Source organism: Chelmon rostratus, chromosome 13, assembly GCF_017976325.1.
Source record: "Chelmon rostratus isolate fCheRos1 chromosome 13, fCheRos1.pri, whole genome shotgun sequence".
Taxonomy (NCBI): Eukaryota; Metazoa; Chordata; class Actinopteri; order Chaetodontiformes; family Chaetodontidae; genus Chelmon; species Chelmon rostratus.
In genome coordinates this window covers 6,239,524-6,262,808 of record NC_055670.1, presented here as the reverse complement: position 1 = coordinate 6,262,808, position 23,285 = coordinate 6,239,524, and the positions used below count along the sequence as shown (strand labels likewise).

Below are 23,285 nucleotides of genomic sequence, written 5' to 3'. Positions count from 1 at the left end.
CAGTTTAAAAGTCAAGTTCAAATAGGTATTTCTCAAACTCACATGCCCAAATACTAGCCAACCATTACATCTCTATTTGACTCCACTTGGTCTCTGCATCGTTCAGTCTCCTGGAGGAGTAGGCCACAGGTTTTCAGTGATCATGCTGCTGCAGGACCCCTCCAAGCCCACACAGCTGCTAAGACCGCTGTAGAGAGCTCTGCCTTGCAGCTGACCAATCCAAGAAACCGCTTGAGCACATATATGTTTTCGGGTTCAGAAAAAGACAGTTCATGTGAGAGGAAGATTCTCCTATCTTAGCGTTAAAACACATTCAGATGTTGTGGGACAGTTTTTAGGAAGGCGACGATGGATCTGTTCGCCTCATGGAAGGACCCACAATGCGCACTGTGCTTCTCCATGAATGCAGAAGTTGATTGGTGAATGGACGCCGTCTCTCGGCTGCCATGAACCAAAGATCTCCTTTACGCATTTCCTCCAGTTGCCGTGCTCGCCTCTTAGCGCGCATTCAGGAGGAGAGTCTTGGTTCCTGGCCACGGTGTAGCTGCTGTGGCAGCTCCCATGGCGCATGGGACCAAGCGCAGCAACTTTACAGCCAAATCACTCATTTACACCTAAATTCCGAAAGAACTCATTTCAGCTGAGAACAACCCCCCCCCCCCCCTTGACAGAATTAAGGCAGAGGACGCGTCTCACCAACTCTGCCCAGTGTGCGCTTTGTCTCAGTCTGCTTTACGCACAGAAAATATCAGGCGGACACAACAGCTGTTCGTTCCTTACAGAGGACAGACTGCCTCACTGGCTGTGTGATGCCACCACACCTACAGTGCAGCGGGAGGAGAGCCTCTGCGGGGCATCCGGACGCATCGGAGGAGAGCCTTATCCTCATCCACGGCCTCCTTAGAGGCATGACAGTGACAGACATCTGCGCAGCGGCATCTTGGGCTTCCCTGTGCACTATCATCCACTTCTATCTGTGCGACGTGCCCGGGTCCTCCCTGACTCATTCAGTTTTAAATGCGCTGAACGGCGGATGATGCGTTGTCCGATCTGGCACTTTTACGCACGTGCCAAACAGTGTGTCAGCTCTCTAATCGAGTCATTTCGCTTAAATGTATCTGACTTTCATTTCTGTCTGTCATGAAGGATATGCTTTCATAATGATGTGTTTGTATAAATGGCAAACGAAATAGATGGCTAAAAATGGGGTAAACGGTTGTGAAAAGTGTCCAACCGTGCAGCAGCTGATCAAAATGCACGCACCCATTTTTATATGATTGTTTTCATTTGACCTCATGTTCTGCTTGGTGTGTTTTTGAGATGCACCGTATGACTGTATAAAACAGACACTTTTTCAAAAGTGGTCTCTTGCTCAGGTGGGCTACAATTATTTGCCTCTTGACACACTTTCCATTTAGGATTTTTATGTAGGTGTCTTGGTTGATATGAGCACGAGTGACATGAACCATTTTCCAACACCAAATTAGAATTAAATGTAATACCCAGATTGGGGTTAAAGTGGAAGTAGACAGATATGATTTGGGAAACACCCCCAGTTAGCTAAGAGGACCCAGCACCACGGGCATCAGCAGCTGGGTGGAGACTGCGAAGCAGAGTGATGAAGACCGGATGATAACAGCTGAAAGCGGCGGAATTGGTGTACATACAGCAAAAACAGGACCCTGCCGACATTATCACGCAATGCACACTGGGCAGCAGTCGCCTGGAACTGGGTCACGGCGTTTGCTCCTTCTGGGCACTTTAAACCCTTCATACCGCGGAGCGGAGCGGCGTCGCTGTGGGTGTGAGTCAGAGGAGTCGTGTGGGAGGAGTTAAAGTAAGATGGCTGCGGGAAGGAGAGGAGTGTTTGAGAAATCACCTAATGGGATGTTTATCTGTCACTAACAGGATGCACAGCAGCCCGAGTGAAGGAGTGGTTAATGTGTCAGCGTCCCCGGCTCAGTGTGGCCTAGCCCGCCAGTTGTCTGCAGGTTTCTTGCGTGCTGCTCACCCGTTCACTGCTCTGACATTGTGGAATTCATTAGCGGCTAGTCGTTAGCAACCCAGCGGCGCTAACTCACTAGCAACCGCTAGCAGGTATCCGTGGAAATCAGCACCTCACAACAACTGTCCAGACGCCTACAAATATACAAGGTAAGTCACTTCGGAATGTCCTAATATTAGTTATCAGGTGGGTGAATTACCTTTATGCGCGGTTGACAATTCTAATAAAGCTAATTTAATCTTTTCGGCATCAACTAGCTTGCTACATCATCTCGCCATTAACTTGCATTGATTGTTGTTTTCCGGTGGACCCTCACGTAAGAGGCTTCCGTCGGCTAATACGAGGTCTGGCGCAGGATGGCGACTTCAAGATGAGGTGCAAAGCCCAAATGCTGTTAAGATAGTGTTGATGAACCTCACAGTATAAAGGCAAGGCCGTGCTGTTTAGTGGTTGAAGTCAACAGCTAGCGTTAGGTGCGCTAACGGTCTGTCAGACCGAAGGAGACACATGATCACTGCGGTGAGTGATGCCTGACTTTGCATGATGTGACCTGCGAGCTCACCTCATGTGGATATTGTTCTCAGTCAAGATGAATCACAGGAACTGCTTTTGAGGTCAGTTTTCTATAATCTGTAATCTGAAATAGTCCTAAAATTCATCAGACCAGTCCAACAGGTAGCTAGCTGGTGGCCAAATTTTGTGGTTTGTGTTTAAGATCAGCTGTGCCACTGACTTAGAGGTGGGCATCAGGTGAAGTGGGGTATATTGGCTCACATCTGTTGCAGCTGGCATTCAGAACTTGCTCCAGATATCTGTCACATTCGTCCCACCTCTGCAGCAGCAAAAACAGACATGGACAGAAGTAGAAATGTGAGGAATGTGAAGGAGAGAAATTGCAGGGACCTTGGAGCTCTGCCTGTGTTCACACCTGTGTACACCTGGACGACTCCTGCAGAAAGCAGGTGTGGCGTGACTCTGGAAGCAAACATTTCTCCACTCTTTCTGAGCTTTGAGAGAGTGTATCTTGGCCTGCAGGCTTTGTGGCGTCGAGGCGAGCTGTGCTAAGATGTGTTTAATCACTAACCTTTAACAAACTCTCTTGTCTTTATGAAGGCAGCCGCCCTTTAGTGGAATCTGTAGTTGAACTTTGAACTCATTTTATGGGTGTTTTTTTTCCCGATGCTCTGTGTGTGACCTGGAAATGAAACACATTTTGCATTTCCGTGTGTGGCGTACTTCATAGTCGCTGAATCCCGCATCTCATGATCACAAGGTTTTCGGGACGTGCAGACTGGCTTGTGCATTTAAGGTAATGCATTTACGGTGAATCATAAGCTCAGACGCTCTTCTTTTCAGCCTCTTATTTTGCAGTAGATATCTCTGTTTTGCTCTTTCATGTCAGGATAAGAAAAGATTGAATTTTCTCCAAGCAGCATGAGTATCATTAACTTTGAGTCGCCAGCTCAAGGCTGGTAAATCATTACAAAAGCATTGATGTTACGTTTTACCTGCCTTCTTTTCAGTGCTGTTCGTGTGTAGATACTCAACAGCTGCTGTGTGGAAAATAAAGAAAAGCCTGGAGCCTGATTGATTGAGTGAAGTTGAGTCAGATGTCATTGAATCGGTTACTCCTGTTTGACCCAAGTCCAAGTCATGTGACTTTGGCACATATCATGTGGCCACAAATAATAACAAATACATTTATTATCTGCTTCAAAGCGTTTTTTTAAGAACAATGTGGCACTGAACTCATTAACCCTTGAACCTCGCTGGACCAATCAGAGGGTCTTATGAATGATAAGAGATGAAGGAGATGAAAGCAAAGCAAGCAGGTTTCCAGCTCCATTCACCAGCGCTTGTGACATTAACTTTGAACTAAATGCATTACAGTGAAATCAAGCTTCTCCAGCAGACAGCTAACTTTGATACCTGGGTTTCTCTCAAGGGAATATGCCAGGCAAAATCTTTCAAGTATCAAATAGGCCTGTTGACCTGATAAGTGGCTCTCAAACGTTTGCAGTCTGCTCCGTCATGAAAGTCAGCTGCTAGATTCACAAGAGCTACAGTTGATTGTGATGGCAACACAGTCCCAGCAAAAAAAAAAAAAAAAAAAGACATCAAAACCACTCTTGCTACATAATCCACTTCTCTGCTGTTGATCCATCTGTTCAGTCATTTTCAAATAATCCTCACAGTAAATCACTAAATACACTACATCACACTGCTATTTTTGGAGTAATAGGTATGTGATAGCCTTACATGGAAGTAGTATTTTTAGCTTTCTTGTGGAAAAACTCTTCTTTTTCTGGTGCAGAGCATATGGTAGATATTTGACAGTGTCATTTTGTAATTTGTAACCCATTAAAGAAATAAATCTTGTTTACATACTGTCGAAGAAATTCAGTTAGTGCAGGAAGTTGACAGTAGCCATATTATTTAAATACATGTCAGCGCCTACAGAGAAGGCCCTTTCAGCTGCTGGGTTCAGTGAAATCATTTCATCAAGAGGTTGGTTGAAGCAGGACCAGCAATTTTAATTGGGGCAGCAATATTTTTAATTGTAACAGATAGATAGATAGATAGATAGATAGATAGATAGATAGATAGATAGATAGATAGATAGATAGATAGATAGATAGATAGATAGATAGATAGATAGATAGATAGATAGATAGATAGATAGATAGATAGATAGATACTTTATTCATCTCCAAAGAGAAATTTGCAAACAGTCATATTTGTATTTAAGTGGAGCTTTCATCGAAGAAAAGCTTGTATCTCATTTTTTTTATGAGCTTCAATGATTCATCTGTTATTAACCTGGCTTATGATCTGAAGCAAGAAAATGTCTTGAAATTTGCATTCATCGTACAGGACAGACAGTTACTCCTGTGGTAAGCAGAAGGTGGACTGGCTGTAGCTTCTCCACAGAAGGACCGAATGGTTTCCCTGGTAACAACATGCTGTAGAGGCTGACTTGTGTTTGTTTAGGAAAACACAGTAAAAACACAGACGCTCTTCAGCACAAATGATGTTTTTCTGAATGAATGAGCGTTTCATAGGGTTGAAGGGCCGGACCGTGCATGCTGACAGAGATATGACCGTTTACACTGTGGTGGCTATCACTTTAATAAGTCTGGTTCTGTCAGACCGTTTTATGCAATGTCGCAAATGAATGAGTTTGGCTGCTTTGCGGAAATACTACATTATATTTTTTGCATCAGTGCGGTGAAGTATTGTTATTTTTCAGATATTTACACATGTAATTCACTAGATTAGTTAAAGCAGACATTCCCCTCTGTTTGTTTTATCATTGTCTCTGTGCTTCCAGAATGTGTAGTTTGATATCGTGATAGGAAATTTGAAACACACTGGTTGAATATTTTTTCCGTGTTTCCCTCTTGCTGACGTGAATAAAACACTTTCAGAATTTTACCGGCGCGGTTGACTGCAGACATGTTTAATGTAGGGTAAAACACTGCTCTAGTTCAGCCGAATCCGGACTCTGATCCGCATCATCATAAATACCGCTGCATTTTATTTTCATAGCTAGTGGAAGGAAACTGTGTTCTAGATTGTTTCTTCAGGTTTGCATGCTGATGTGTGTGTTGTGTTTTTTTGTTTGTTTACACAGCCCAGAGTGCCCGTCCTGACTGGCTATGGAGTGGTGTTGGCTTCAGACTGGATGACAGGGTCTACAGGGAGGACAGGGTCACACAGACTCTAACGCAGCAGCAGGCCTCTCCTAGCCGTACACTGACTGGCAGTGACAGCGCGTTCGCAGCTGACCTCCTTCCCCTCCTTCTTTCTGTTCGGATACACTTTCCCCCCCATCCTTTCTCACCCTCTTCTCCCCCTCTCCTCCTCCTCCTTCTTTCCACATCATCTTTTCCATCTCTTCTCTCTCTAATTCATCTTTGCCTTCTGTCGCGTCGATACTCTAACCTTTTTACTGGAACGCCTTCTTTTCATCTTTGAGTACTTGTGACCTTTGACCTGCCCTCACCGGATCCAGTATGAGCTGGTTGAGCAGGTTGAACCCGCGGGGTCCAGGGAGTCGGTCTGGCCGGAGTGCCGCCCCCTCCAGCCCCTGCACTGCTGACCCGGAGACCTGCCTCATGGTGTTTGAGAACCACTGGAGACAGGTGAGCTGGAGACACACCTCTTAAATCTTGATGAAACAACATCTTTTGTGCTGATAATATTAAGTACGCTTTGTGTCCTCAGCTTTTCTTTTTATTACAGGATGGATATTAGTTTTGCTGAATAACATTTTACTCACTAACTTCATAGGTGAAATATGGAGATGCAGCATCTCTGCTGTACTCACATTCACTATAAGCTGTACAGGGCAACCACACAGACCCTCAGAAAGGTTTTTAACAGAAAATATTATCCAAACCACTTATTCAAAAGGACTTACTGTTATTGTGAGTGCCTGCATCAGAACATGATGTAATCACCCGTGTCTCATTTCAAAATAAGTGCTTTGGATTATGCTAAAATGGGCATTTTTTTCAATGGAAATGTATCACTGCTTGCATTACTCAACTACTTTGTTGCCAAGCCGTTGCCACCAACATTGCAGCATCCCCAGAGTGCAGTGATTGAGTTAACTTTTCATGAATGGTAGAAATAATAACCAAAAGAAGCAACTCAAACAGAAACCCGAAGGATTACAAACTGTGAGGCGTAGCTCCCCGGGGAGGGCCGTCCATTTCTCACTCACTCCTCTCTGAGTCATAACTCATTTGAATCTGAGCACACAGACGCAAGGACTTCTGACGGTATCATTATCTGTGATGTGGCAAATTAACGTCCAGGAATTCATAGAAAAACCAGGGAAATCATCACGTTTCTAAGTTTCCGTCCGTATCGAGTAGCCACGTGATAGTTGTCTGTGCATTCATGGTTACATTGCAGCAGGAACTGCTAACAGTTAGCTTAGAAAACTTAAGATGGTGCCAGTTTGCCAAAATCTAGACAAAGACAGGCTGAAAACCTGTGCTCAGGTTGTCTCGGTCACAGTTGTCTTGATGTTGTCTGGCAGTGCTGGAGGGTTTTTAGAAAACACAGAAAGGCAGATAATCCTCACGTTTGACAAGCTGCAACCAGTCACTCTCGCTGCGTCATATGTGACATTTATGAATTCTTTAAGCTTTTTCTTTATGAATAGAGGATTGTTTTTCCATCCATTCCATCCATCCATCCACCCTTCACTGCTAAAGTGATTTACGATGGTTGAGGACATTTTTTAATGTTTTGTTTTCTTCATCTTGTGTTGAGCTGCACACGTTTAAAGTAAATGTCAGTGAGACCAGTTTGAATTTCAAGGCTCTTTCTTTGTTTTAATGAATGATTATCTGTCCGGACACCAAGTGCAAATGTTCACACGTTCTGTTGGCTCTACCAGTGCTGTCAGTCTCCTTAAGCTGTGTGGCTGGCTTATGTCCAATCACTGGCTCAAAGTTTTATAGGTTACAGAGCCTGACTGTTTAATTTCCTCTGAGGCAACACGAGACTCAGTGATGTTTACTGGTAGGTGGTTATAGGTGGATATCCCACAACTGAATTGCAACATATCCACAAGAATTCCTACATGCAGCTACAAGATTCCTACTTCTGTACCTAACATGGGTGGTTGGGGTGGAGGGAAACTGGAGCATGCTGTCAATACACTAAAACATATGTTTTCATAGTTCTTAAAAGGAGGGTAGAGATATATGCGTCTCTGTTGTCAGTTACATGGAACTGGATATGAGAACATAAAAGATAAGAAGTAGCTTTGTGGGAAAATGTGTGTGTACATTCACCAGATTGGTTCCCAGCAACGTAGTTTTTCATTTGGCTCTGGCCTCCAGCTCATACATACACAACACACATCAAGCTGCTGAAGCACAAAGACGCTTCTTCATCTCTTATCTGCACAAGCTGCTCTCTGATCTGCAAATTCATCAGCTCAGTCATTGCTGAAGTCATGCTGACGGGTAGACCACTTGACAAGTGCCGTGAAACCTCTCACCATTTGTCCGTTTGTGGTTTTACACCACAATTTTTTTTTTGTAACATTTTTGTCTTAAAAGAAAACATGCTACTGTCATTTTAGATGCCAGTATATTACACAAATTATATATATTTTTAATTTAAATTTGCAGTGAGCATGCCATCGACCTTACTTTGTTCATTTTACTCTTAGAGTTTTTGAGGACACTAAAAGAGGCCGCAGAGTTTTGACTCTGGAATAAAGTGATTTTGGTGTGACAGTGAGCCACAGACAATACCCTGCAACTGAGCAAGCTAAATGGAATTCAGCCATCATTAATTTCATTGTTTATACCTGCGCTTTTCCGACTGTGATGAATGAATTTAAACAGTCTATTAACCCTAAAGTCAAAACTTGTTCAGAACTGAATTGAAATGGAAATTTAACCTGAAATGCCTGTTTGAGGTAGCACTTTTATTTATTGATTTATTTTATCCCCTCAGAGAAAAAAACATGTATTTAAAGAGTTAAATTTACACTAAAACACTGTTCCATTATTCAGGTCTCTTGGGTGTTGGAGCAGCACGATCCTTCATCATCCAGCGACGACCTGACGGCGGTGAGGAATCACACCGACCAGATGTTATGTCTGCTGGCAGAGGAGCGGCCCACCGAGAGCTCAGAGGGCGGCGCCAGTGTGCCGCCAATGGGCCCCATTCTGGAGCTCGTGGTCACCGAGAATATTCTGGAGTGCCTGGTTCAGTGGCATCTCCGCCGCGGCCTGGACCCAGACAGCCAGGGGGCGCTGCTCAAGCTGTTTGAGATGCTCATCGGCCAGTCGCAGCAGCCTCTGCTGCAGCACACCGCCATCCTCCACCCCCTGCTGAGGCTGCTGGGCGCGTGTGCCGACCCAGAACTTGGTTGTCCTTCAGCGCTGGAAAACAGCCTGGTCCTGCTGCTGAATCAGGTACATCCCCTACAGTCTGTATACTTATCTAATGTGTATATGGTTATCCACAAGCTGTAGATATGTTTTAGTCTTGGCTGTCAGAACGGAGCATATGTGGAATGACTGAATGAGAGTCTTGTAGCTAGAAAACTCCTGAAATTCTAGAAGGGCACTTTATGAGGAAGTCTGCGCCACAGAAACTAACTTAGCTGCAATCTGCACGTAATAGGCAAAGGGAAAGAAAACGCACTAAGTCACCCAGACTGGAATAGACTCGGTCCAACTCGCAATGATCAGATGTGGCATCCAAAAAACTATGAATTGGATCAAGAATCATAGCATTGGTCCAACTAACTTTACGGTTTCCCCAGCTGATAAGTATGAAACTGGAAGGTTTACTAAAATGAGGAGAAGGTGTTCAAAATGTTTGAACATCACCCATCCCAGTTTGTGCACGAGGCACAGTATATCACACTGCAGGTCTCCATTATAACATTGCTTATACGGTTCTACATGCTGACAGTTATCTGTCACTTGTGAAACTGCTGAACCGTCGTTTAAATCGGCTGCTGACACATGTGGAAAATGGATGAAGATTTGAAGGAAGATTTTTGGACCATACTATTACAATTTTTAATTGTGACTCTGTAAATCTCCGTCAGGTCTGTGTGTCCATGGCCCGGCAGCCCGTGGTTCTAGAGATGCTGTTTCGGGCGGCGCCGGCTCAGCAGGGCTCCACCAATCTGCTGATCTTCTCCCTCCTCGTGCCATTCATCCACCGGGACGGAGCCATCGGACAGCAGGCCCGAGACGCGCTGCTGCTGGTCATGGCGGCCTCGGCCAGCCACGAGGCTGTGGCACGTTACATCGCTGAGAACTCCTACTTCTGCCCGGTGAGTGATGGAGCTCGGGAAAGCTCTGTTGAAAGTGTTGTATTTTACATGTCAAGTAGGGATTTAGTAGAGGATGTGGCTACAGATGGTGCTGAATTTGGGCATTTTTTGTATTTGCTCACAGAGTAATGCCGGCTTTCTTCCTGTCCTGAGGTTTCTTACTTTTTATTTATGTCTTAAGGTCTTTGGGGGGGGTTTGTCAGTTGAAACTGTTGCTTTGTGGGTCTGACTGTTGACACAGTGTATGTGATGGGCTTTACAAAAGACTTTGGTAATATATTAAGATATTTTCTGAATTTGAAATAAAGTTAAAGGATGTTTCCACAGAAAATACTTGTTTCTGAAAGGTTTTAAAGTCATACATCAGTTTACCTCAAACTGACTGTAGTTCAGGTCAACAGTTATATCAAACTGCAGACAACCTTAGCGGCGCTGCTGACGCTTCATGCCACATTAGCCGCCACAGTAACCTCACAATGATCTAAACTCATTACAAACCTTTGGATTGTAATTGGATGATGATTTGCAGCGGCGTGCAAAGGTTTGGCCATACTGTGGTCAAAATTTCTGGTGAAAAGCTGAAGGAGTAAAAGATGACCCAAAAAACATAATGATGAAACCATGTTTTCAACATTTTAAGCAAGATTAGTGTATTATTTTTGTTGTGCACGATTTTAAAGGGGAAAGGGGGAAAGCAGAATCTGGGCCCTCATTGGCGCTTATGAGATCCATTTAAATTTGTCTTGTATTTTCCTAAATTCTGTGTTTTCCATTTTAATTGTTCTGAATTCTGTGTTTTATTATTTAAGCACATTTTGTCATCAGAAAGAGTATCTAATCATGTCGTGGATGTATACAGTTTCAACAATTCAGTAAGAAAATATTCTAAATTGAATGAATATCAGTGAATTTGGAACGACACAGCATCGACCTGTTTTTTATTAAACAGATCTTCTGCAGGACAGCCTCCATACGCAGCTCCAACACACAGAGTAAACGGGTCTGACAGAGGCTAAGCTCATGTTCGTGCAGCGCTCCTCCTTGTTTACGGTGCTTGACCAGAAACGGACGCAGCTTTTTCATTTTTTCCAGCAGAATATGAGTCCACACAAACAGCCACGAAGTCTTCAGCAAACTCGCTTCTTGCATCTGCCAATGTGGCTGCACTTCTGAGAGTTTGTTGAAGTGATGCACTCTTGCTAACACGCTGCCTCTCTCTCGCTCTCTGAGGACCTCTTTGACGTGTGTGTGTCTGTGTGTGTGTGTGTGTGTGTCTGTGTGTGTGTGTCTGTGTGTGTGTGTCTGTGTGTTTCTGTGGCACCAAAACAGAGCTGCATAGTTTTTTTCTGTTTATTCTGCTTAGGCACTGAAAAAAATGCTTATAATGGTAGGAAAACCCAGATTTTCCACAGTTTCCACAATACTCTACTCTCATTTTATAGTTCTGTATTGCAGAAATCATACCACTCTCCCCCAGATAACTCCTACCAAGGTCTCAGACCTTTTTTTAGTTTGCTGTGGCTTGTTCACAGTCATCATTAGAAAAGGTCAAGTGATGCAAATTTCAGAGCTTTAACAATACTGCGACTCCTCAAACCTCGGGCTCCTCTATGCAGCTACCTAGCACTCTGAAATGTAAAATGAGCAGGAGAAGGCTATAAGAAGATAACAACTGAAGGTTTTGCAGTGGCCCTCACAGTCCCCCGACCTAAACATCATCTGTGGATAGACCTAATGAGAGCAGTGCACAAAAGATGACCCAACAATTCCACAGAGCTGGAAGCTTTTTGGAGGAAGAATGCAGCAAAATCCCCCAAACAGGAACTGAAAGACTCTTAGCTGGCTACAAAAAACCCTTACAAGCTGTGATACGAGGTGTGAGGTGTTACGAAGTCCTTATCATGCAGGGTGCCCAAACATTCGCTTCAGACTCTTTCCCTTTTTTGTAATTTTGAAAATGTAAAGGATGAAAAGAAAAAAGTGATCTTGCTCAAAATATTTAAGAGATGTGTCGCCTTCAACTTGATAGTTCATCTTTTACTCACTAAGCTATTCAAAGTAACAGAAATCTTGACCAAACTTACTTACAAACTTGTTGCTTTTGGTATTTGATGTTTTTTTTTGCTTTCTCCCTCTCCCGTACACTTTGATGGGGCCACAGTGTACAGTTGATGGCTAAACCTGTTATAAGAGCACAATTTAAACTTTAATTAAACCCCATTAGAAAGTCAGTGAGGTAGAACATCTTATCAAGTCATATTCACATAAGTATTCATTAATGATATTGTTCAGTTGTTAATAATAACTCACAGCTCTTTTGTTTGATGGTTTATTAACATCCTCAATATCCTGTCAAGTTTTCAGTTTCCATTCACAATGTACATCCCACTGAGCTTCTTTCAAAGGGAAATATTCAGAAATATTCCACCTGTCTCCTTCTTCTTTTTACTCTGTTTTATATATAGTCCAGTTTGGCTGAGTTGACTGTAATTCACATTCCTCTGAATGAATATGACCTGTTCTTGATGCAATGATGATGTGATAGTCGAGGACATCTTATAATCCCGCAGTCCTGCTGGGTGTGTGTGTGTATGTATGTGTGTGTGTGTGTCTAATTCTGATGCATCAGTGATGGTGTGTGATAATGGAGGGGGAAGGACATGACTGTGCACTCCAACAGACCATTCATCCTTATCTACATCCTCTCAGCTCTGTCTCAACTTGGAAGCCTTCCTGTAGTCATCTTAAAAAATAACCACATCACCCAACATCACACGATAATGATCAGATAAACAGATGAATTGAAAATCCTCCTTAATTCTGCTGCTTTACACAAATCAATAATGTCTAAACTACCAGGATGGATAATCAATAAATTTAACTGAATCTTGATGGAACATAGCACTTCATGCACACTTGTGTGTTTCAACATATGTTCACTGTAAATGATGAAAAAGATCAAAGATCGTGGAGGAAGACGAAGCAGCTGTGTCTGCCCGTGTTGTAGTTTCTTCCAGCTGCCACTAGGCGTTACTAAAGAGCCACATTTTGCTGATTGCACTTAAAATTACCTGCCCACTAAGTAAGTGAATACTCCTCCGCTGACTCTCATTTTGACAGTGACACAGAGTGAAGCGAAGGCGTGCGTGCTGACATTTGACCGCCAGGATCATCGTTCTAAATTCAGTCTTCACAGCCAAAATCACAAGTTACAGCAGCTGAACGGCATTTTAGTTTCAAAAGTGCATTACGAGAGGAAATGTGCTGCAAGATCAGTGTGTCTGTTTACCATGTAGCTTAATGCCGTGGTCAGTACTGTTATCTTTTCCTCTGCCGGTTCACTCTGGTGTTAAAGAGCTGGCTCAGCTATTTTCCGCTCGTCCTCCTTCCAGCAGCTTCAGTCTGACCTACTTACAAGCTAGAAGGACCAGTGGAGGTGGCATCACGGACCAAATGCTCCTCTCTGCGAGTCTCACTACTCTCCGCCTGTGTAATCTCCCACATTCTAATCAGCTTTGTTTGACGTTTTTGGATGGAGCAATAGATTGTTAGACAACTGTGAAGCCGCTCTTTACTGTATGTAAACTGTGCTCGTCACACACCTCTCTTCTCTCCAGTCCTGCAGTCTCGGGGCATAGCTCCTTTTAGGTTAATGAATTGTTTGTATTTGCTTGGTTAGCCAAACTGGTTCATGTTTCTGCGTCATTTTTCACTGGTCGGGCAAGCAAAAATGCAAAAAGTGCAGTTTCATAGATGTCAGCTCTTGTCAAAACACTGTTACATGAGTGTGAAGGGGAAACTCTTCCATCATGTCTGTACCTACTGGGAAGGAACTTTGTTGTGCTGTGGAGTTATTTCAGCCAAGAAAACACAAGTTTTATTGTGAACATTGTATTGGCATGTCATATCTGGGACTAAGACTATTATTACTGTCTACATTTTCAGACCATAGGATCGATTATAAGATATTTTATGTAACTTACTGTGACTTTAATTAGTCATCTAATCCTCCGATCTCTATCATGAGAAATCATATTGTTTATAAAATGTAAAAAAAAATGGTCAAAATTACCCATTACAAAGTCCGCAGTCACATCTTAAAATGACTCTTTGTCAGGACTACAGTCCAAAATCAAAACATTTTGCTCGAAAAGTGAGTTAAGTGAATTGTCTGTTATCAGAATAGGTGCTGATTCATTATCCATCAGTCCACTAATCAATGGATCGACTGACTGTTTCAGTTCATGTTTAGTATTTAGAATTTTTACTGTTTCCATTGTTACAAGTAATTCATCTGCGAGAAAAACCTCTCGTGCTTTAAGGATTCACACATTGGTTTTTACCTGCGAGCCGCCCGTCACTTCTTCGCCTGCTGACCCACAGGGGCTGTTGAGAGTCAGCTGTCTTATCTGAAGCGTCTCTTCTCAGGTGTTGGCGACGGGCCTCAGCGCTCTCTACTCCTCTCTGCCCAGGAAGATTGATGTCCGAGGAGACGACTGGCATGCCCTGCGGCGCGAGGACTGGATTGGCGTGTCATCGCTCGTGCTGTTCATGAACTCGCTGGAGTTTTGCAACGCCGTGGTGCAGGTTGCTCATCCCCTGGTCCGCTCCCAGCTCCTGGACTACCTCCACAACGGCTTCCTTGTACCTGTTATGGGCCCCGCGCTGCATAAGGTAGGAAAGGGATGGGTGGCAGAAACAAGATCAGTGACTCTGGATAATCACAGACCTCCCTGTCACCAGTTTACATTGGAACCAGTTTGATGTAAAAAAAAATAGTTCCGAAGGCTTTCAGCTCCACAAACTCTCTGCATGGTCAAATACCATTAAGGGTGGACCGCAGATTGTTGTTTTACTGCGTGTGTGAATTGAATTCGGAGGAGACTTTGAACAATTGCATGCACTGATTTGTTTCCTGGACTTTCTTCAGGAGATGAGACACTGTGTGAGTCAAAGCAAAGAAATGACCAGTAGAAATTGTCTCACTGCCTGTTTTTAATCTTAGACTTGATCTTATTCACAGGACAGTTGTCACGCTGCCCTGTTTTGCAGTTTCGATGCCAATTTCTGTGTATGTGTGCGTTTGTAGTCATCGGTGGATGAGATGATCGCCAGCACCGCCTACCTGGATCTTTTCCTCCGCAGCGTGTCCGAGACTTCCCTCCTCAAAACCTTCCTGCGCTTCATCCTGCTGCATCGTCACGATAACGACACCATCCTGGACACACTGCTCACACGCATCAGCAGCAATTCGAGGGTATAAAAATACGTGTGTGTTTGTGTGATAGAGCCTTGAGGCCCGTATGTGAACTCCGATGTGTGGGTGGTGAGTGGGCCGAGAGCAAAAGCTGACTGAAAGTGACTCCGGCAGAATACAGAAGTATCGTGTTGCACATTGTTTGTAGTTGGTAAAACAATCCCCGGTGAAATTCCTTCCAAATAAATTTCAGTCACGCTGAGACAGTTTTTGGAAAAAGAAACACGATGTCATCACTTCACTGTCATCTTTGTTGTATTTCAAACATCATTTCAGAGAGGAGCAGTAGAAACAAAACAGAAACTACAGATTTAGGCTTTAAAGAGAAGCTGTGGTCGACAACTTTCCCACATGTCCTGGACAGTTGTTGAGCAGGTTTCCAGTACTGAAACACACCTGGACAATGAGAGGAATCACATATGCACAAATTTGTAATTGTGGCAAAATTACAAAAATGAGACCCAGATTATTTAAAAAATGTAAATATTTTTTTCCACATCATATACATATTGGCATTATCTCACCAGACAGTAACTGCTTTCTAACTTGTGTGTGTGTGTTTGTGTGTGTGTGTTGCAGCTCTGCATGGTATCGTTGAGCCTCTTCAGGACTCTTCTCTCCCTCAACTGTGAAGACGTCATGCTGCAGCTCGTTCTCAGGTAGGTCCGCGCACTTCAGCGCGTCTCCCAAGTGTCATATTTTAATGAGCTCATTTAATATGCAAAAACATACTCATCCAGATTAACTGAAAATGTGTGTCCTCCTTTCAGAATGTTCAAAAATTGAACAAGGAGGTGGTTTTGTTTTCCTCTGTCCTCAAACAGACAGCATATTGTGCCCACATTTTAAATGAAGTCATAAGCATGTTGGGAATTTCCAAGGCCAGTTTTGCCTTTGAAGTTTTGTCTTCAGGACTGAAGCAGCACATCCAGATACTTGTGACTTTCTACCTAGTATTTTGCCACCAGAATGATTGAGAACTACACCTCAAAACAAAATTTTTGTAACTGCAGCCTTTCCGAAGAGAGTGTGGTGTCGAAAATGACAGATTTTATATTGATTTCACCACAGTCTGTTAAGATTTCAGCACTAACAGGGATTAACTGTGGAAATCCAGATTAAATGTTTTGTGTGGGTGTCGGGGGTTTGCTCCAGGTATCTGCTGCCCTGTACCCATGTAATGCTGAGTCAGCGTCGCGCCATCAGGGAGACTGACATGTACGGTAAGTCAGCGGACAAGTTCCTGTCGCTGATCCCAGAGTGCTGCCGGCTGAATGCAGCGCCCTCTGCTGAGCGGGACGAGGACAGTGCATTCTGGGGCAAAGGTGAGCAACAAACATCTGTGGAAAAGGAACAATGTTGTTGTTTTGTTTTTCTAAACAAAAATTGTCACGTCTTACGTGTTAGCAGCTAGCAGTTGTCCCTGTTTGCCGTGTTATCTGTGTATATGTTTTTATTAGCCCTGAAAAGCTTTGGTGTGATGTTAGCCTACCAGTGGTGTTAAAAGTTAACCAATTGTGTCTGTATGTTGCCATCCTACAGTACTGAACAGTCCCAGCACAGAGTCTCCAGCCCCACCTAGACCCAGCACCCCATCTCGCTTAGCCTTCTTCATTCGCCAACAGAGCAGTGGAGGCGGATCAGGAGGCGGAGGTCCCTCTACCCCCACCAGCATGGAGCCGCTCCAGTCAGGTCCTTCCAGCTCGCACCCCCTGTCCCCTGACAGCCCGATGCATCAGCAGCAGGCTCACACAGAGTGTCTGGACTGGGACTCGGGTTACCTGGAGTACCTCAAAGACGCCCGGCGGGGCATCGAGTTCTGCTCTTGGGCCTGCCGCGACTGGTCGGCACCCTATGATGGAGAAAACCCTTCCCCGACCACAGTCCCTCCACCCCCACCTCCCCCTACCTCCAACCCCTCCTTGGCGTTGTTCCCTGAGCACTTCTCTCTCCAGCAGGGAGGAAGCAGTAACACCCCTCCAGGGCAGCAGAGGGCAGCCATAGTGGCGGCAGCACGATCCGAGTGGAGCAGCTCAGAGCGGGACAGCGGAGAGTGGGATGTTACCATCGGCAAAAACAACTGCATCAGCCTCACGCCGCGCTCCAAGAAACGCAGCCTGCAGAGAGAGGAGCTCCTGCCAAAGCCCTTACCTCGTCTCGTCCCCTCCTCCTCGTCTTCAGCCACCCCTTTATTGACCTCTCACCCCGCCTCGTCCCCAGCTCCCCACGTTCCAACTTCCGCCATCACTGTTAGCTACCAGGCCATGTATAACGGAACGATGGGGCAGGGGGACGGGTGCTCAGACAATCGGGACAGAGGACTGGAGGTAAAGAAAGTGAAGAGAGACTTGGGGGAGCAGCAGTATTTGGATGAAAACGCAAATCAAAATGGATCCCTTGTCACCTGCCCCTCCCAAAGCTGCACTGCTCTCCCGCAGTCAATTTTTGGCAACAGTGAAATGAGCGATGCAGAATCTCTTTGCTCAAACCAGATTCCCCCGCAGAGCTCCATCACCCAGCCAACGTCCGACACCAAACTGCTGACCGGCGACACCTCAAACCCACACAGTGCATCCTCAGATCTTCCAGAAGCCAACCAGGTACAACAATCTGTAGAGAGTCTTATCCAGGAGCTGCTAGAGCAGGCGCCGGGGGAACCGCAGCTCCCCGGAGACTCCAACGGCCAGGGCATCAGCATCGAGGCCTTCACACAGGAGCTGAGGGAGCTGGAGGACCGGGTGAAGGAGCGCAGCAGAGCAGCGTGCCAGCAGGAAGAAGCTTCCAGGGAGACCCTGTCCGCTGAGCGGCAGGAAGAGGAACAGCAGCTGTCCTCGGCCCTGGAGGGGAAGCTGACAGGGGACGCTAAGGGAGAAGGGTCTATGGTGGGCCTCTGTAGTCCTGCTCGACCGTTAAATCAGCCGGCCTCTCAGCCGTACACAGGTGAGACTCACATAGTTGTTTCATCGTCATTTGTTATCTACGCTTACTTGTGTAGCGTGTGCATCTCTCTCTTTCTGTGTGTTATGTATGTGTGTTACGTATCTGTGTACACAGACCAGGATCCAATACAAAACAGTAGAGGTACATGTAATGATAAGATTCAAAACCACTTACATATGATTCAATTCTGTCCATAATTAGAATTTGTCATGTTTATTCAGGGTTAACTTTTTGCCAATTTTTTTTTTTTTTTTTTTTTTTACTAAAATGCTGCTGACTGGCTGCTGCTCACCTCAGTTCCTGGATCAGTCTCATCCTTCTGAATTTGGTATTTTCACTAATGATGAACAGACGGATGTCCGTGATGATGACAAATCAGCTCGTGGCTTCAGTTTAGGGGCCAGTTGGAACTAGCATTAGCTGCTAACACTAGTATTACTCGCATTGGGTTGCTGCTTCATGCTTCATGCTTCATGCTTCAACTGCACTTCTTTGTAATAACCCTTCCTGGGTCCTGAATTCATAAGGGATGGATGGATAGATAGATTAACAGATAGATACAGAGTTTAATTAGCCTATACGGGCTGTTAAACCACCCTGCCGTCTGTTCTTCAGGCACATATTTAAGCTGTGGAAGACGCCTCTAATTTCATCTGTAGTTTGTTCACGTGCAGCTGAGCTGAAGTTGTGTCTTGTATCTTTCCATTCATTGATCCGTCAGTCGTTCTCTGTGCAGGCCCATTCATGGTGGTCCTGTTTGCCAAGCTGGAGAACATGCTCCAAAACTCGCTGTACGTCAACATCCTGCTCACGGGCATTGTGGCCCAGCTGGCCTGCTATCCTCAGCCCCTCCTACGCTCCTTCCTGCTCAACACCAACATGGTCTTCCAGCCCAGCGTCAAGTCACTCATCCAGGTACACTGCACAATGCAAAGCTTGTGACTTATTGGCCAAGAATGCTCTCCATATTCTCAGTTGAACTTAACATTTCTAACCAGGTTCTCAGTGTAAACAGGAAAAAGTAGTTTCTGTATTTATACTTGAAGTGACGACAGTTTTATGTGGCATCGTTGTCCACTTCCAGCCCACCTCACTTCTGTGCAGCTTCTCTTCCAAAAGCATCAGGCCCACAATGCATTGTTGGCCAAAGGCATGTTGTCCATTTCTGTTCATATTCTAAGATATTGTTTTACACGAGGGGAAGGGGGGGCAATGTAAAACCAGTTGGATTTTGTAAAATGAAGTTATTTATTTGCATGGAACTTGGATAATTGACACACATAAAATAAAGAGAAAGGAAGGAAAAAGGGCCTGTGGGTCCTGTTCAAGTCTAATGAATGATTTTAAAAGAAGAGGTACCACTAACGTTATCTAAACTCAGAGCAGCGCTCCTTCTCTTAGTGTTTCTAAACAAAGGACCTCTGAGGTTATGTTTGTCAGTAGTTCAAACTGTATCTGGTCCAGTCTTAAGGTCGTTAACGAGTACCTTAATTCTAATTCACAAAGAATGAGGTGAACAAAATGTGAGCATATGTGACAATATATTTCATGTTTGACCTGGTCAGCTTAATTTGATTATTCTGAATTTGTTTCAAACAAGTTGGGACAGGAGCAACAGCAGACTGGGAAAGTTGTGGAACGCCCCAAAAACACCTGTTTGGATCATTCCACAGGTAAACAGGCTGATTGGTAACAAGCGATAGTATCATGATTGAGTATGAAAGCAGCATCCTGGAAAGGCTCAGTCTTTCACAAAGAGGATGGAGCGAGCTTCACCACTTAGTGAACCCATGGTTGGATAAAGAATGTTACTACATGGGCTCAGCACCACTTTGGAAAAGTGTTGTTGGTAAAGCACAGTTTGAATACAAATGGGTGTAAACTGTTTTTTACGTTTCCCACAGCATCCCAACATTTTTGGGTTGTACGGTGCAGGAAGTTTTCTGAACCTTTCAAGTTTTCAACATTACATGTTTCAGACTCATCATGTGGATTAATCTTTCCTCAATCTGCACACAATAGTTCACAATGACAATGCAAAACAGGGTTTTTGAATGTTTCATCAATTTATTAAAAATAAAAGACTGAAATATTCCATTTACAGTATTCAGACCCTCACTTGGGCTGTATTGAATCATTTTTTTTTCACATCCAAAGCTTCTGTTCAGTTTTTCAAATGAAGCTTTGAATGTTTGTTTCTCACCCAAAAATTGAATTAAATGAGCCAAACTTTTGTAATATATTGACTTTCTTTGATTAATATAAATCATCAGTTTTGTCAATATAAAGACATTTGCATAAGTGTCACTGCATGTTTTTAGGATCACATCTTCAGTCTCTAAAACGCAAACAGGAGATTGCCTCAACATCTGTATACAGTCCTCGTTGGTATGAAAGTGACGACATCTTGATGGAGCAAGTGCAGATGCATAATATGGTCTCTCTTTTTCATTTACTATAATAGTGTTGGAGAAGAAATAGATTTTTTTGTTATTGTGGTTATATAAATGTCATTTCTGGTGCTGTTAGCTTGCTCCTCGGCCGCTCTGTCAATACAGCTGTGTGCCTCCCTCTGTGTGCAGCAAACAGTTTCTGACTGCATTGAAAATGTTGTTTTTGAGAGGCTAGATGCCAACAAATATGGATTAAAACAGAATATTTTGTGAGATAAAAACATGGCAACTTTTGTAATGTGTTTTGGACTTTACACCACTCTGGAGTTACTGGAAACTGGATCACATGAGTCAAAAACAGCTGCAATCTAATTCTCCAAATACTGCAATACTTACAATATTGTGAATGAAGCTTCACACTGTTTGGTACAGCTGACGTAGCACTTGGTTAAAGGTACCCTGTGGAGCGTTTCACCACTAGTAGCACCATGCATGTGTTGACTAGTGGGTCCCTGTTTGTTTTTATTTATTTAATTGAAAGGATTTTAAGAGTCTGAAACATAACACCTTGCAGAAAACTGGAAAGGGACTGAAACTTTCTGTATGTGCTGCATAAATGAGGCTGTGGACCTTTCTCTGCTGCTTTTAAAGATCAGCTGAAACTCTAAAAGTTTTTTCCTTGACTCACCTCAGGTTCTAGGTTCTGTGAAGAACCGCATCGAAGCGTTTGCAGCCTCCCATGAGGACTTCCCAGCCATGCTGAAGAAAGCCCAGCAGTACCTGGTGGCCCGAGGCAAAGTGGACTGGACTGACTCGCCTGCGGCAGTTCCTCCCCTGCGGCGCTCGGATTCACTAGGTGAGGGTGGAAACAGGAGAGCCTGCATTTACACATACAGCTGTGTGTGTGTGTCTGTGTGTCTGTGTCTGTGAGTGTGTCTGTGAGTGTGTGTGTGTGTGCGTCTTGCTGTTACAGTGGAACTCACTGGGATTTCCTCAGTTTCTAGGAAATCTCTTTGCATGTGATTCACTTAATTATGAACGCTGTGAATGTGCATTAAGTCTTTATTTCCACTCAAAACACTTTCTTATTACTGGAGCAAGTGTGCTTTAAAAACAGATAAACAGAACAGTTATTGGCAATTTACAGATTAAAAATATTTTGAAAAGACATCACATTAATGAAATTATTCTAATGAATTTGAAAGACAAAATGTGTTCAAACAGATGTACATGTGTACAGTTTAGGAGAGAAGCCTGATAGAAAACGCTGAAAACTGTAATAAAACGCTTTGGAAAGCAGAGAAGATGCAATCAGAGGCTTTTTCAAACACAGATCAACTTCGGACAATTGTGTTCTTTTGTAATTTTCTTTATTTCTTGTTTCAAGATGTCAACATTCATGTCACAGAGAATATGTGCTGAGAAGAAGTAGAATTTTTTCACCCCACCAGCAAAGTTTGTTGTATCGTAATGTGTGAAAAGCGTGAACGGGAAGCCCTGGAAAAATCTATTGTCTGTCTGTTCCAGTGAAGAGTCGTAAGACATCTCTCGGAGACCTGATCCTTCGTCACACCAACAGCCCGACCCGGGCTCGGCACGCCGCTCAGCTGGCCCTCGCACACGTACGGGACGGCGGCCAATCGCTGCACAGCGCTCTGTTCAGGGGCGGCGGCGGCGGCGGAGGGGCCTCCGGGCTGGAGAAGCAAGCCGAGGCGCTGCGAGTGAAGAACGCCGTGTACTGTGCCGTCATCTTCTGCGAGTTCCTGAAGGAGCTGGCTGCCCTGGCTCAAGAGCACGCCGTCACTCTGCCGTTCCCTCACAGCCAGGAGGCAGAGGAATAGACCGCACAGTCAAACTCCAGCTCTAAGCCTCCATTTGTCTTTGTTTAGGCTGTAAAAACATAGGATTCTCCCATCACCACAGACAGACTGCAGCACTGAGACTCTTCTGTCACCGATGTGGGTCGTCTGCGGCGACGCAGACAACGAGCAAGATGAAAACAGCTGCGTTTTTGTACCAAAATCATTATAGGATACCTGTAGGACTGGAAGAATTTCCCTCATCTGTAAACAATATGATATTGTGAATATCATGTATTATATTTACAATCTATACACAGAACATCTCGGTAAATGCTTGAGATTTGGGAGCTTGTACATACACGTACCATGTCGTGGTATAATGTGACACAGTAAAGCCACAGTTAAAAGAAATAGGTGCACATATTGGTGCTAGTCAATCCTCTTTATCTTTTAAGTTGAAAGGGTGCTTTCAGGCGGCACAGAGGGGAAGAAGGTTTGTCCTCAACACAGTTACGACAAACACCAAATACCGCTTGGCAGGAAGACACTGAAAGCGTAGGCTGGTCAATCAACTACAAGGTGATCCGGTCGGCTTCGGCCACCGCTGCTCTACAAGCTCGTCTTCGCTGCCGTCGCAGAGCTTTTTGTCCCTCTGTCAAGGACCGGCCAATCACGGAGGCTCACAGAGAAACAGCAAGCGCTCCTAGTAACATCTCAAGCGTCGGTTTTATTTTTAAAAGGCTGCACTAGTCAACAGTTGATGAGATGAGAAGTGGAACACACAGGTGAGCGCCACTTTCTCTCCGGTGAATCAGCACGACCGCCACAGATGTACTGGAAAACTTTTGGATAACACCATTTTAAAAAAAAAAAAAAAAGAAAGGCTTTGTTTGAACCTTGTTTGTTTTTTGCATTTGCACCATTTTCTAGACATATCAGCAACATGCGCGAGCAGGCGCGTCTGCCGTCTCGTGTGAGTTTGTTTGAGCGAGTGACACCGGGTGACGCCGACTCTCCAGGCCATCAGTAAGCCATTCACCTGCTGCCATGAAAAGAGGCTGTG

The 23,285-nt window shown here is 44.3% G+C and overlaps 1 protein-coding gene across 2 annotated transcripts; it reads left to right on the top strand.

Moving 5' to 3' along the window:
- The first annotated feature begins 1,856 nt into the window (after positions 1-1,856).
- On the top strand, positions 1,857-23,106 carry fhip1b (FHF complex subunit HOOK interacting protein 1B). 2 transcript variants are annotated; one of them, XM_041951081.1, is made up of 12 exons: positions 1,857-2,154; positions 5,640-6,150; positions 8,551-8,955; positions 9,600-9,830; positions 14,259-14,504; positions 14,920-15,087; positions 15,667-15,746; positions 16,243-16,412; positions 16,630-18,027; positions 18,764-18,942; positions 21,114-21,276; positions 21,948-23,106. In XM_041951081.1, the coding sequence occupies exons 2-12, from the start codon at positions 6,022-6,024 to the stop codon at positions 22,259-22,261; spliced, it is 3,483 nt and encodes a 1,160-aa protein (XP_041807015.1). In that variant the 5' UTR covers positions 1,857-2,154; positions 5,640-6,021; the 3' UTR covers positions 22,262-23,106. The 2 variants fall into 2 exon arrangements, with proteins under 2 accessions (XP_041807015.1, XP_041807016.1); XM_041951082.1 differs by lacking the exon at positions 1,857-2,154 and adding an exon at positions 3,294-3,314.
- Positions 23,107-23,285: the final 179 nt, after the last annotated feature.